The sequence below is a fragment of the Schistocerca gregaria genome, chromosome 1 (genome assembly GCF_023897955.1).
Source record: "Schistocerca gregaria isolate iqSchGreg1 chromosome 1, iqSchGreg1.2, whole genome shotgun sequence".
Taxonomy (NCBI): Eukaryota; Metazoa; Arthropoda; class Insecta; order Orthoptera; family Acrididae; genus Schistocerca; species Schistocerca gregaria.
This window is the reverse complement of record NC_064920.1, coordinates 1159691058-1159705831: the sequence shown is the minus strand read 5'-3', so window position 1 is coordinate 1159705831 and position 14774 is coordinate 1159691058. Positions and strand designations below refer to the sequence as shown.

The window sequence follows — 14774 nt, the reverse complement described above, 5'->3', positions numbered from 1 at the left end:
CACTTTAAGGTGTTTATTGTCCTATTACTGAACTGGTGGACTTCTAATTTTTTCAAAGGAGTTAGATAGTGTTTGAAGTATTACCAAAAATGGTCGCTCCTCACTGCTATCTGCTCAGTAAGCAAGGTGTAACTGGGAGGTTTTTGATTACAAAATATCCTCCAGGAGATCAAGATATCTGTCCTTTTCTCCTCTGGCGCAGCAATTTAAGCTGTGAGGTAAGATATTGGAGGAGTATGACTGGTGTTACCCAAGTGTGCTGCAAAATTGGACTTGTCAACTATATCTCTTCTATCCAATACCATATACTCATGGTATCTCACCTCCAGTCTTCTCCCTGTCTGTGTCACAGCATTGCAATCCAACCATTCTCCTGTTTTCTTGGGTTACAAAGATTGTGTTTTTAATTCATTTTTACTATTCTTTTGTATAAACTCTTGGCCTCCACTTTTTAAATAAAATAAATCCTGTGTAAACGATTATTAGAATAAGAGGGCACTGTGATGGCTACATAATGAATTGAGCTTTGCTCCATGTAATTGTAGACTAAAAGCTCAGTTCAAAATTTGTTTGTTACTTGCTATGTTCTTCTGTATTGACATCATGCTGGAGTTGTAATATGTGCTTTTATTACATGAGTCTTCAAGACTTTAATATCGGGTATGTACTGCATGTCATAAATGTAATAATGTACTCATGTGACTTATGACTATGTTACATAATATGGTGTTCAGGTCTGATTTTGTGTCTTGTACTTCTTTATCACTGACAATGGTCATACAGTGACTGAAATTGATTTGCTGTAATAAATTATTTCAAACCTGCAAATTTTAATATAATATTGCAGTCACTGACCAAATGGTTCCCAATGGACTCAAACCTAAAGAGGTGTTCTGTTTTACTTTTCAGATGTAGACTTCCAAATGTAAATTACACTGTCAACGTTAAGTGACACTGCAAACCTAAAGTGCTGAATTTTTTAAATATTAGACACAGAAGTAAAGAGAGATACAAGTGCAAATGACTTCTAAATTGGTGAGTAATATAAACTGAACCTATGCACTTTTACTGAAATAAACAGGAGAATTAATTAAATATGGTAAAAAAAAAAAAAATCAACAAACCTTTGTATTACCTTCTGCCCTCAGCCTAGGAGAAAAATATAAAGCTCAAAATTCCATAAATGTACTCAGTTTTTTCTCAGTAGCGCCTACATACCTTCTTTTTCTTATTGGCTTTCATTTTATGTTTCTTCTTTTTCTTTGGAGAAGAAATGGCAACAGAATCTTTCTTTTTTGCGTCTCCAGAGATTGCCTCTTCTTCATCAGAGCTGCAACACAAAAAAGTTGGTAAATAATATTTCATCCTGAATTTGATATGTGGTAAACTATATACATTCGTTAATAAAATAATTAAGAGCATTCTGCTACAGCCAGAACTGTACGGGCTTACGACAGCCTGTTTCTAAATGTCTATTTTAACCTTTTAATTGGTTAGCTTTGATAATACTTTCTGAAAGAGAGCTTTGTAGCTTTAAGTAAATTAGAGAGAAGCATTAGCAAGAGAGCTTTGTAGTGTCTAGCAAAACAAAGAGAAGCATTTGCAGGCTGAGTATTTGAGTCAGACAACACAGGATGTTGCATGCCTGAGTGCCAGCCCAGCATATAATATTAACTAGCTAGGAATGTTCATTATCACATACATTACAAAGTTCAATGAAACATTAATTGGTCAAACACTTATTATCTGCGAGTATTCCGCATTTACCATTATATTAACCTCCTTTCTTACTTCATTTCATAGCGTTATGTAGAGAAGGGACTTGGGCTTTAACAGTACACTTCCTCAAGTGCCCTATCTCTTTAAAGTTAACTGTATGATTCTTGGACAATGCATTATGTACACTTGAAGTAATATATTAAGCTTCAATAGAAAAGTCTTTAGGTGTGTGAGTGTGTTAGTACTGTGCACTTTTGACAACATGGTCACATATCAAGGGAAAAGTTATTGACTCTCATAAAGGCTACAGAATTAGCACGATATATTAATTTACAATACTGTTTGGGAATGCAGTCCCCTTCTATAACTACAAATCCTTGGAAAGTGAAAATCTATGTACAACTTTGGGCAAAACAAGAAGTTGCAATTGCACTTAGATCTGTTTTGCCCTGTGATGTCATCAAGATGGAAGACACCCTATTGAAAGCAAATGCAATGTGATGAATGTGACGTCACTCATTGCACCCTCAAACAAACATAACCAACACACAAAATACAGGGTGATTCAAAAAGAATACCACAACTTTAAAAATGTGTATTTAATGAAAGAAACATAATATAACCTTCTGTTACACATCATTACAAAGAGTATTTAAAAAGTTTTTTTTTCACTCAAAAACAAGTTCAGAGACGTTCGATATGGCCCCCTACAGACACTCGAGCAATATCAACCAGATACTCCAACTCGTTCCACACTCTCTGTAGCATATCAGGCGTAACAGTTTGGGTAGCTGCTGTTATTTCTTGTTTCAAATCATCAATGGTGGCTGGGAGAGGTGGCCGAAACACCATATCCTTAACATACCCCCATAAGAAAAATCGCAGGGGGTAAGATCAGGGCTTCTTGGAGGCCAGTGATGAAGTGCTCTGTCATGGGCTGCCTGGCGGCCGATCCATCGCCTCGGGTAGTTGACGTTCAGGTAGTTACGGACAGATAAGTGCCAATGTGGTGGCGCTCCATCCTGCTGAAATATGAATTGTTGTGCTTCTTGTTCAAGCTGAGGGAACAGCCAATTCTCTAACATCTCCAGATACTGTAGTCCAGTTACAGTAGCACCTTCGAAGAAAAAGGGACCAAAAACTTTATTGGCTGAAATGGCACAGAAAACGTTCACCTTAGGCGAGTCATGTTCACACAGAGTTATTTCCCGCAGATTCTCAGTGCCCCATGCTCGAAATGCACGCTGAACAACTGTCGTCGATTCACTTCTGCCGTACTCAATAACACAAAAAGCTTTCTGTTGAGCAGTCGCCATCTTAGCATCAACTGACGCTGACGTCTAGTAAACAGCGCCTCAAGCGAACAAATGTACAACTAAATCAAATTTTATAGTTCCCTTAATTCGCCGACAGATAGTGCTTAGCTCTGCCTTTTGTCGTTGCAGAGTTTTAAATTCCTAAAGTTGTGGTATTCTTTTTGAATCACCCTGTATTTATCTCAGTAGAATGGAACTAATAGGACAACCAACGAAAGTAGGGAGTTTTGGGACAGGACATCTAAATATACAATAATAAGAATAGTGACTTCATTTTGAAACAAATATTAATCAAAAAATCAAGCACATGAAATTCTTAACATCCAACACAACCAAAAAACGAAAACTAGTGGTACCATAAATTTTACTTGTCTTATATAACTCAGACAACGACTATGATACCAGTAACCAACATAAATCCTGCTATTGCAAACTTTTTTTGACTGAATAGGTCATATGAACCCCTCAATAATAAGAACTCAAACGTAAATTCAAAACCCGACACCGCAAATTTCACTTGACCTGTCTAGCAGTTCCAACAAAGCCCGCGGTATCAAAAACCAAAGCATGGAAATTGTCCAATCCATCATCCAGACCTTGACTTAAAGCTATCTAAGACCACATTACAACAAACTGAAATCCACTCACATAATTAATATAAAAAATGTAACCTAACTAATGATAGAAAACCAATACTCAAAATATCTATCAACCACAATCCAATACAATAATTACCCCACACCAACAAGAAAAACCTCCTAATTCATAAAAACTTGCATCATCAACAATTTCAATAATTCCACACAAAAAAATAAATCCATCAGTCACAATAAGCAAAATCACTCACTAGTAATCCGGGACAAACTCTTGCAACAGTTACCTAATATGCTCAACTCATAATGTCAAATGACTCACTAACATACCTAACAAACACCTCTGAAAGATAAACAATCAACACAAGAGAGCATCACCAAATACAGCAAAATGCCACGTACAATGCGGCTCGACTGAAAAACACCACAGTACCATGAAGTTATACAACACGTTCACAGTTACATCACAGGTCACAGCACATTGGTGGAATCACAACTTTTGGTTGATCCCAACTTTGTAGTGGGACATTTCTGATAAAACTTGATACTTGGCTTATACACAAAAAGAATGTGCTCACAATCCTATAGCAATAGAAGAGCATTAAACACTTCTGCAAGTGCCTCATAAGATGGACACATTATGAGTATAAAAACAGTTGAACTGCTAAAACAATAGGAGATGGAAAGATTAGTGGTCATTAGCAGTGTGACAACAAGAATCAATATAAGGTTAAAAAAATGATGGCTTCATTTTAATGTTCAGTTTGGCAATACTTCTGAAGCACATCAAGACTGAAAAAATGTTTCCATCCCTGAGGAATCCTTCCCTCCAAGGTGGTGCTCTTTTGGTGCAATATGTAGGAAATTAATGTCCCTCCGGGACTGTTTAACCCATTTTACAGTAACCATCAACAGTATAGTGTTCAGAGCCATGAGTTTATCCAATGCTTGGACTGTTTGTAGATAATTTCTCAACATTCTACTCATTTTATGGTCTTGTGCAGGAAATAAAAGTGTAAAACAAAGACTTTAAATCTTGACCAGAGAAATGCTCGTGCATAACTTTTCAATCTGATAGGTGAATTTCAAATAGGGAATCTCTTTTTCATTTTTAGGAATCAATTAAGTTCATAGGCCTCATCTTCCAAATTCACTTGATTCTCACACCTAGAAGATCTTACAGTGAGTGCTCTAAACACAGGCATTCCCTTGTGTTATTTTGCAGAGCTTTGATTTTGTCTGGGTAAGGGGGCATTACACAGATGGCAGGAGCCTTCAGAGCACATCCCTTACCCAGCCATTATGATGAAGTTGAGTAACAGAAGATTCTGTCATGACTGCGTATAATCAGCCCGCAATGTCCAGCTTACATGCCAAAAATATTGGCAGTATTCTACGTTGCAAGAATGACACCACATGCCAGAAGTCATTAAGTCATGGTCAAATCTGATATATATTCTTCAGGGGTTCAACCAATCCTCTAATCTCCTCTTTCAAACATCAGTATAATATCTTTCTGTGACACAAAAAGATTATTTTGAACCTGAACAAAGTTCACAGGTCTGAATGTTTTCATAAAATGTTGCAAATATCTTCTGTAGTTGCTAATCAAACCCGGACTGTTTTTAGCTTTAGCAACATACAATAAATCTTGTATCTAACATTTCATTACAAAATGAGCTTTTCCTGCATTCTTAATCTGCAACTCATGATTAGTGTTGCTGTCAAGACACTAGGGTCCTGGGTTCGATTCCCAGCTGTGTTGTTGCTTTTCTCCGTTCGGAATCTGTGTGTTTTGTGTTGCCCTCATCACTGATGTGCAAATCACGTAAGTGGCTCAAACAGAAAAACCAAATGATCATTTGACTTCGCTTTTGCAATTGCAGATGAACATTGAAAGAGCTCCGTTATTTACACAGACTGGTACAGGTCCTCAGCAAGGAGAAACTGTCAGCTGCTTAGTGTCCCCCCCCCCCCCCCCCTTTCCCAAAAAAAGAAAATTAAGGAAAAAAACTATACCTTTGGAATTTTGATTCCATATGAATTTTTAGATTTTGACACAGAACTCTACATGATTGTATAGACAATAAAGGTGATGACGCAGAATTTTCACCTATGCACTGAGTCTGCATGTCACCTTCAGACCAAATGGAAAATGAACTTAGCAGGTAAAATCACATGTAACGTACAAGACATCTTCATCCTTCTTCAATCTACTTCTGTAAAACAAATACAGATTAAATTATTCATGTTCATTACAGAAGTGTCTGATGCCACTCATCTGCTTTGACCCATGATTTCATCAACATGGTTGAAATGGCTCTTCTAAGCATCTCCAATATAGCGCCTACACTACATACACACGGCGACAAACACAAAAATACATATAAATAAGATAACATTTCCCTCCAAAAATACAATCAAACTAACGAGACAACTGCAGGAAATTGGAGGTTTTAGGGCGGGGACAAGCAGTAAAAACAGAAACACGCCACTATCCCAAAATATACAAAAATATGAAAAAAAAATTACAACATTCTGCTACACCAACAAAATCTTAAGGAATTGGACACTTCCCTTGACCTACATAGGTCACCCACAGCTGTCAACACCAAAACACCAACACCAACAGCTAAAACAACGGAAATTGGAATCTGACATTTCCCTTTACCTATAGAGGGTGTCCCATTTTAATTTATACCAGCCAATATCTTTGGAGAGGCACAATTCTGCAAAAACAGTCTCTAGTAAAAGTTGTAATGTTTGAAGGGGGTCATGGAATGGTTATCTCAAAATGATCTTGAACCCTGTTTTCAAGGTCAAACCAAGGTCAAGTTCAACTTGAAAAGGCCTTGAAATTCTCTAGCAGGGATTAACTTGAAAGCAAATAGCATTAGCAGAACCCAATGTGCACCACTAGGAGGGTGTCACATCAGAGACAGCATTGTGATTGTGCCAGCACAATAAGAGAAGAGAAGGGTGGAGCTGTGAGGCTAACTAATATGTGTCACGGTCAGGGAATTTGAAATAATGACTGGAGATTCATACATATTTTACCTTTGGAGACTCTGAAAATTCTTTGGCTGTGCTCACTTAGAATGGTTCTTGACTGGTGTGACTCTCATAATTTTTTTTTCTTATGGACTTAGAAAAAAATGTGTGTTAAGAGATTTAGTAAAACTCCACCTCGTCAAACTCTGATGAATTTTGCCTCGTGGGACTCAGAACAATCTCGTCTCGCGAGATCTAATGAGTTCCTGCAAAGTAAAATTTGTCCAAATCTGTACAAGCAAAATTATTCTCAATGCAGATATCTAGAGCCCATAAGAGAAAAATTTATTTGAGTCACCTTGTCTTGCAATCGACTTTCTCAGGCCCGTTTTTCATTTCTGCCTTCTCTCCATATCTGCGGAGGACAGTTTACCATGGGGTATTTTGTTATGTACATCCATATCAAGATATGTAAAGGCACCCTCTTGAAAGGCACTCATCCATTAGACATCTAAGTAATTTTCTGAAAGCGGGAAAGCGCCGGCAGACAGGCACAATGAACAAAACACACACAGAGATTACTAGCTTTCGCAACCGATGGTTGCTTCTTCAGGAAGGAGAGGGAAAGACGAAAGGATGTGGGTTTTAAGGGAGTGGGTAAGGAGTCATTCCAATCCCGGGAGCGGAAAGCTCCCGGGATTGCTTCCCGCTCCCGGGATTGGAATGACTCCTTACCCTCTCCCTTAAAACCCACATCCTTTCATCTTTCCCTCTCCTTCCTGAAGAAGCAACCATCGGTTGCGAAAGCTAGTAATTCTGTGTGTGTGTTTGTGTGTTTTGTTCATTGTGCCTCTCTGCCGGCACTTTCCCGCTTGGTAAGTCTTGGAATCTTTGTTTTTAATATATTTTTCCCACGTGGAAGTTTCTTTCTATTTTAATTTTCTGAAAGAGCGCACTTGAATACTGTATGTTTCGGTTTCACACTGTGGCAAAACAACAGCGAGCAAGTGTAAAGAAATGGGTCACATACACTGTAATAAGTCAGTTGTTCTGGAACACACTTGCCAGATGTTTCATTGAAGGAAAAAACTACAAAAACCAATAATAGTAAAAGAGATCAGCATAATTTGTTTTTTGACTCTAATCTGTCCGAAATTGCTGATTCCATACCATTATAAATAGTGAGAATGATAAAAATTGTTGGCAAGTGTTGCAATAATTATGCAGCTGCACAAAGATTGTAAGCCGAAAGGTAAACCGATGCCCATCATCCTGCAAAGGTTACAATTAGGCTTCTGGTAAGACGAGCTGAAGGAGAGCCCTTAAAAAGGCAAACAAGAAAGATGGGCCCGGGACATGCGATTGTGCTGGGAATTGATGCTATCGCCATTGAAGATCCACACCTGTCGGCTTGTCAGATTCAGCGAATGCTTAGCGTGCCTTGATCGACGGTATCTCATGTTTTAAGATACTTTAAATTCCACCCATATTGCTTACATATCATCCAAGCTACTGAGCCTGGCGATCCTGAGAGGTGCCTGGCATTTTGTTGACGGGCTGGTATGCAATACACCATGATGCCTTTTTCTTCGCACGCACTCTCTTTACAGACAAGGCAAACTTCAACAATATGGGAGGAGTCAATCTCCGTAATGCACACTACAGGGTGGAGCAGGCATAGTTGGAGATTACGCGATAGGTCCTGTTTTTATGGTGAAATGTTGAAACGGCTCGCGCTATCTTCATATTCTACAGAATCTGGTGCTTCCTTCACTAGAAAATATCCCCCTAAACATACAAGCACATGTGTGGTTTCAACATGAGGGCACCTCTGCATATCAGGCCTTACCCAACATAAGGTACTTTAATGCAACTTACCAGAATCAATGGATTGGTATCAGTAATTCATATCGCCAGATTTAACACCATTGGACTACTACTTACGGGGAGCTGTGAAGCAGAAGGTGTACGCCACTTCCCCGATGACACCGGAAGATATAAGAGAATGGATTGTGGCGGCTTTCCAGGCAGTCACCCATCTGCCATTGAATGACGTTGAGACCATTTCCGACAGACAGTGCAAATGTCCATTAGGCAAAATGGACAGCTGATTGAGCATCTGAGATAATAAATTTACATTGAGATCCATGTTATTTAGCCCTTTACTGGGCTAACTATGTGTGACTTCCGCTGGACAACCTCCACATGGTGCACACTGGGTTCCGCTAATGCTGATGGTATTTGCTTTCAGCTTAATCCCTACTGTAAAATTTCAAAGCCTTTTCAAGTTCACGAAAATTTCACCAGTGGACGGAGTTCAGAAACCATGCAAGATTTTCATTAAAAATTTTTCCCAATCTTGCTTCTTTATCAAGTTACTGGTAACCTGGGAAAGTTACAATGAAGTGTGCGCAGGCAACAAACCATTGGTGTTTTGTAAAAATTGTTCTCTACAAATAATGCGTATTTATTCATGCAGAATATGAATACGAAATAAAAAATAAGTTTACCATTTGCAAAAATGAATTTGACCTTGGTTTCACTTTGAAGCCCGGTTCAAGGTCATTCCAATGTAAGCATTCCATGACTCCCTTCAAACTTACAACTTTTACTAGAGAGTGTTCTTGCAGAATTTTGCCACTCCAGAGATATTGGCCAGAATAGATTAAAATGGGACACTCTGTATAGGTCAAACACAGCTGCATCCCTTTTCCTGTATGGGTCAACCACAGTTGATGATACCAAAACACCAATACCTACAACTAAAACTGTGAACATTGGGACTGGTCATTTCCCTTGACCTATATAGGCAATGACAACTATTGATACCAAAAAAAACCAACGTACAACTAAGAGAAATAAAACCAAAACACCTCAAAAATTTAAAAATCGAACATCCCAACATAAATTAAAAGACATTCAGTACACGATGAATACACAAAACTCACAACTTGAGAAGAATAGACAGCCCCCCCCCCCCCCCCAAAAAAAGAAGAAGAATAAAATTACCACCAACAAATTCTGGTGCTGCAAACTCAATTGGGTATCCCCCCCCCCCCCCCCCCCCCCACACACACACACACACCGGCACCACCTCGTGTACCCGTCCCTGGTCTGCTACAGTTCACAATCTCAGCAGTCAGTCCACATAACTGGAGGAATTTAATAATGGACAACATGTCATCCTCCCTCTCCGACTGCCACATAGCACTGTTATATTTCATCGTCATTTCTATATATACAACAGCCACACAAATTAAACATCTTACAGCACCACAGACAGCAAACCAATAACACCCAACAAAAATGCCAAACACATAAACAAAAAAATTAATTGAAAACTCACTGATAGAGCTTCCATACCTTTTGTCCCCGAACTACAAATGCTGCCAATGACTTCGCACGTCCAACACCTAGGCTCAAGTAAACCCAATATAATACATTAAACTCAGCACATACATACACACCACCAGAGGGCACCATCAAACACATAAGATGACATCTAAAACACAACCAACTCAAACTCCGCACCGTAATGACATCACACACCATAACATGCTTATGTCACAGGTCAAAGCAGACAGCTGTAATCAGATGCTTCCATTAACCCAGAAAATCATCAAGAACTGATGGTATTTCAAATTATATAATAAAGCAATGCTCTACGAAATGTTCAGTACATCTTGCAGGTAGAGTCAATTCATCTTTTCTGACAGGCACATTTCCAGATTGTCTAAAAATTGCCAAAATGGCTCCTACTGATATAAGAAAGCAGACAATGCAAATGTTGAAAACTATACACCAATCATTGTATTATTATGGTTTAGCAAAAAGTGATGTATGCCAGGTGCATGAAAAAACAAAATCATTACCGATATTCTGCATGGCTTCAGAAAAAATAAACAGATAGACAACTACTGCCATCTACGTTTTTCTACCAAATGCTCTAGACACAGTGGACAAAAACCAAATTGGCACTGGCATTTTCTTAGAGTTGAATAACTCCTTCAACATTCTGGACCACTAAGCACTATTGGGGAAGCTCCAAATATGTGGCACATGAGATACAGCAGTAAAATGATTCACTTCATAATCAACAAATATGAACAGAAAATGGACAAGGATCCACACCTGGGCTAGTCCTCTTCCTCCTGTATATAACTGGTCTATACCTGAACACTGACTCACAAACAAATACAGTACTACAAGTAGCTGGAAATAAGCTACAGCCCAGATTGCTTGAGGGGAGCTAGCCACTGATACAAGAAAACTATGAAAATCTGATAAAGATGTAATGCATGCAATACCTGTCAGACAATAAAGTTCAATGAAATCAAATAAGATCTGAAAAGGAAGTTTTTAACAACCTGGCTTCAAAATGACTCAGAATGCACATAAGCATGCCATCCCCCCCCTCCCCAAACACACACACACACACACACACACACACACACACACACACACACACAGGGGCTTGTAAGAGTACTTTTAATAAACTTATCCTAAGCTGGCACTTTAGCAAGTGTGTAGGTGGTTAAAAACTTGGGACCCCTATCTACAAGATGCTTTAAAAATAAAACCAAAGGAGATATTGGGGTGAAACCTTGTGCATTTCAATCCAAGACATTGTAGAATCTTCCTTCCCACAAAAATTTATTAGATTCAGAAATGAATGAAAAGTGACCTCTGGCCCAACTGACATGGAATCATCCCTATGCAAAACTTATTACTGCAAGTAGTGGAAGCTTTTTTTATATAGATAAAACCATAATTATGCAATTACTCTAATATTATTGTTGAATTTTCTGTACTTTGCATTTCTCAGATACTATTTGATATGTTACAGTAAATGAGATTTATACACTCTGTTTATATAAGTTCTGATTATTCTTTATCTTTAACTGAAATGATGGGTTGACTAAATTTATTTTCTCTGCTATTTATTTACATATGCTTGTGTGCTTACAAGTATGTCGCTGGTATTCTAACACAATCTGCAACGATGATGCAGCAGGTGACAGCGATGGCACAGTTAATTATTAAAACGCTCTAGTTGCTGACTGAACAATTCAATGACGAACATTTCACATGAGAATAACGCCTCAGCAATTATTTGATTTGACAGGTGAAAATAATGTTATGTGGAAAGGTATCTGAAGAACGTATAACAATATAAAAAGTGACACGTCGGAACGGTCTGAAAGATGCACTCACTCTTGTTCGGGAGGTGGAGACTTTCCCCAAACATTTGCAACGCCAGCTAGGCCAATTCTCTCTCTTTCTTGTCTGCGTTGATCCATAAAGTCATCTTCTTGAGTCCTGCGATGTCGGTCTCTGTAACCGTGGTAGCCTTGACCATTTTGTGGTAGATTTCGTTCAAAAAACCAATCGTGATTCCACCGTTCAACAGAATGTGCTGGGGAGTCTCTTACAGACCTACTTTGTGACGATTCTCTGCGGGAACTATGCCTATCATTCTGATGCCATTTCGCGTCCCTTTGTTTCTCGTCAAAATGCCTGTTCGACACTCTACTACGACTACGGTTCCTGTGAGATGAAATCGAATCTCTTGCGCTCACGTCATATGGCTTTTTCATGGACGGAGATCTTGAGCGCCTACTTCTCTTCTCTCGCTCTCTCACTTCCGACTTGGACTTTTGTGATTCACTTCCGCGACTTAGATGCTTGTGGAGGTTTCTGTCCTGATCTTTGCGAACATCTTTATGCTTCTTTCGCTCCGGTGATGGCGATGAATTCCCATGACTTCGAGATTTCGACTCATGAGGGTTATGTTTGCCATTCCTGCCTTCATAAATCGGTGACGATTTCTTCTTTCCGCGAGGCGGGCTCGCCGACACAGATCTGGAATCGTGCCCCATGCTTCTAAGTATTAATTCCCGTTTCAGTAACCACTCGATACATTTCGCACATTTCTTTCTAAAGGCACATGCACAAACACCAGCTGATCAACAATAATAAACAGTAGCCATTTTGGTTTCCAACAGTGCTGTCAACAGCGTAACGACGCGAATATGGGAAATGACATTTAATTTCAATTTTGTTATTATTGTATCTGATTATGTAACCTATAAAACTAGAAAGTGCACCTTAAGTGTAATCAAAAGTAGCTGGTTAATAGGTGGATTTCACCTAAAATCAAACAAATAATAACTCAGGCGAACAATCCATATCCTGATTCACATACGCAACAACAGTGTCGCTACGCTAGTGGCATGCTGCAGTAGCATGTGTGAACTCACAGTTTCATGTGGCGCAACTTAAGATACGCAACTTCTGACATGCCAAAAAAAATTCAACTTCGTTGCAATTAAATAACGGTAACTCAAGGTGGAATATCAATCAAGGTTCTTTTTTAAAGGAACACACCGCCATTTGACTGTAAAGCAACTGAGGCTAATTAATAATTATTTTCGAGGGAGAGTAATAAGTTCCAGAATATAACTTTATTTTTGCATGTCGTTGAACGCAGGAACAACAACAAAGCCAAGATAATAGAACAAAACCAAAGAATAAACACATAGTAAAAAACATTCTTCACAGAATAAACGCCAAAGTCCACTGTGCGATTTCGTTGTTTCACCAGGCGCTTCCTACACAGCACCCCCCCCCCCCCCCGACCCCCTTTGTAGAGCGGAGCTCCAGACACATAATGATACTTGTATTTTATAATTCTTCCCACCCTAGAGCGCTTCTCTGAGAATGATGAGTATTTCGGTGTGGTTTCCTGCTTCTGGCTTGGCGTGTTGTTCTCTGCAGGCAACATAGCTTCGTCATATTATGTAGGCGGTTCTTCACTGGTGTCTTCATTTTCTTCATCAGCTGGTGGCCACATGTGCGCCGGTTTAACTCTCTCAATGGAAACTGTATGTCGCTTCCCATCATGAATTATCTGCAGCGTATATTCATCTCTCGCAAGTACTTTATACGGCCCAGTATATGGCGGCTGAAAAGGTGTTCGTACAGCTTCTCCTCAGCCACACGTAAGGGCAATCGCTAAGCTGCTTGTGAAGGAATGGCGTGTTGGTGCCATGTCGAGAACCATGTGATTGTGCACTTCTATGACGTAAGACATGTCACCTGCTGTCGCTTCCGTCGGTTCAGGGAAAAATTCTGCCGACAGCCTGAGGTTCTCTCCATAAACCAGGTCAGCCATGGATACACCTAGGCCTGATTTACAGGCAGTTCGGAGACCTAACAGCACCACTGACAATGCTGAAGTCGAGCTGTCCTTATGGCACATCAATGCTGTCTTTAATGTCCTGTGCCACCGCTCAACCATGCCATTGCTCGCTGGGCGATAAACGGTGGTGCCGTAATGGCGGAATTCACAGAGCTTGGCTAATTATTATAACAATGTGGATTCAAATTGTCGTCCTTGGTTGGTTGTCACGTACAGTGGACATCCAAAACGGGAGATCCAAGAAGCCAAAAACACTCGAGCTACTGTCTCTGTTGAAATGTCCAATAGTGGAGAAGCTTCTGCCCATCTTGTATACCGGTCCATCAATGTCTACAAATACTTGTAGCCTTCCGAAGGTGGTAGAGGGTCCACAATGTCCAAATGAACGTGAGAGAACCTCTTTGTAACTGGGGGAAAATCTCCAACTGCTTTATGTACATGCAGCCCAATCTTGTTCCTTTGGCGCAGCATGCATGTTGTTACCCAATCGTGGCAGTCCTTCCTTATACTCGGCCAGACAACACGTTCTGTGAATAGTTTAATAGTTGCTCTGCTACCCGGATGACTGAGACTGCGTTGCCGTCGAAAAGCTCTTTCCATAGTTCAAAAATGGTTCAAATGGCTCTGAGCACTATGGGACTTCACATCTGAGGTCATCAGTCCCCTAGAACTACTTAAACCTACCTAACCTAAGGACATTACACACATCCATGCCGGAGGCAGGATTCGAACCTGCGACCGTAGCAGTCGCGCGGTTCTGGACTGAAGCGCCTAGAACCGCTAGGCCACCGCGGCCAGCTCTTTCTGTAGTTGCCTTGGTATGAAAGGCCTGGATTTGTTCATAGCTATGTCGCCCCATATCTTCTCGTTTGTGCCCGCTGGCTGGATTAATTTTAACTGACGTCCGGGTGTTACATCCTATGTGTGCTGTTGGAATTGTGATTCATTAGCATG

General features: G+C 39.8%; 1 protein-coding gene across 1 annotated transcript in view; it reads right to left on the bottom strand.

Moving 5' to 3' along the window:
• Positions 1–13154, bottom strand: part of LOC126284150 (NKAP family protein CG6066-like) — a 64610-nt gene extending 51456 nt beyond the window's left edge. The window contains exons 1-2 of the mRNA XM_049982875.1: positions 11834–13154; positions 1219–1330 (exon numbers count right to left, since the gene is read on the bottom strand). Coding sequence (XP_049838832.1) covers positions 1219–1330; positions 11834–12498 — 777 coding nt within the window. The 5' untranslated portion in view covers positions 12499–13154. The remainder of the gene's footprint in view (positions 1–1218; positions 1331–11833) is intronic.
• Between the last annotated feature and the right edge of the window lie 1620 nt (positions 13155–14774).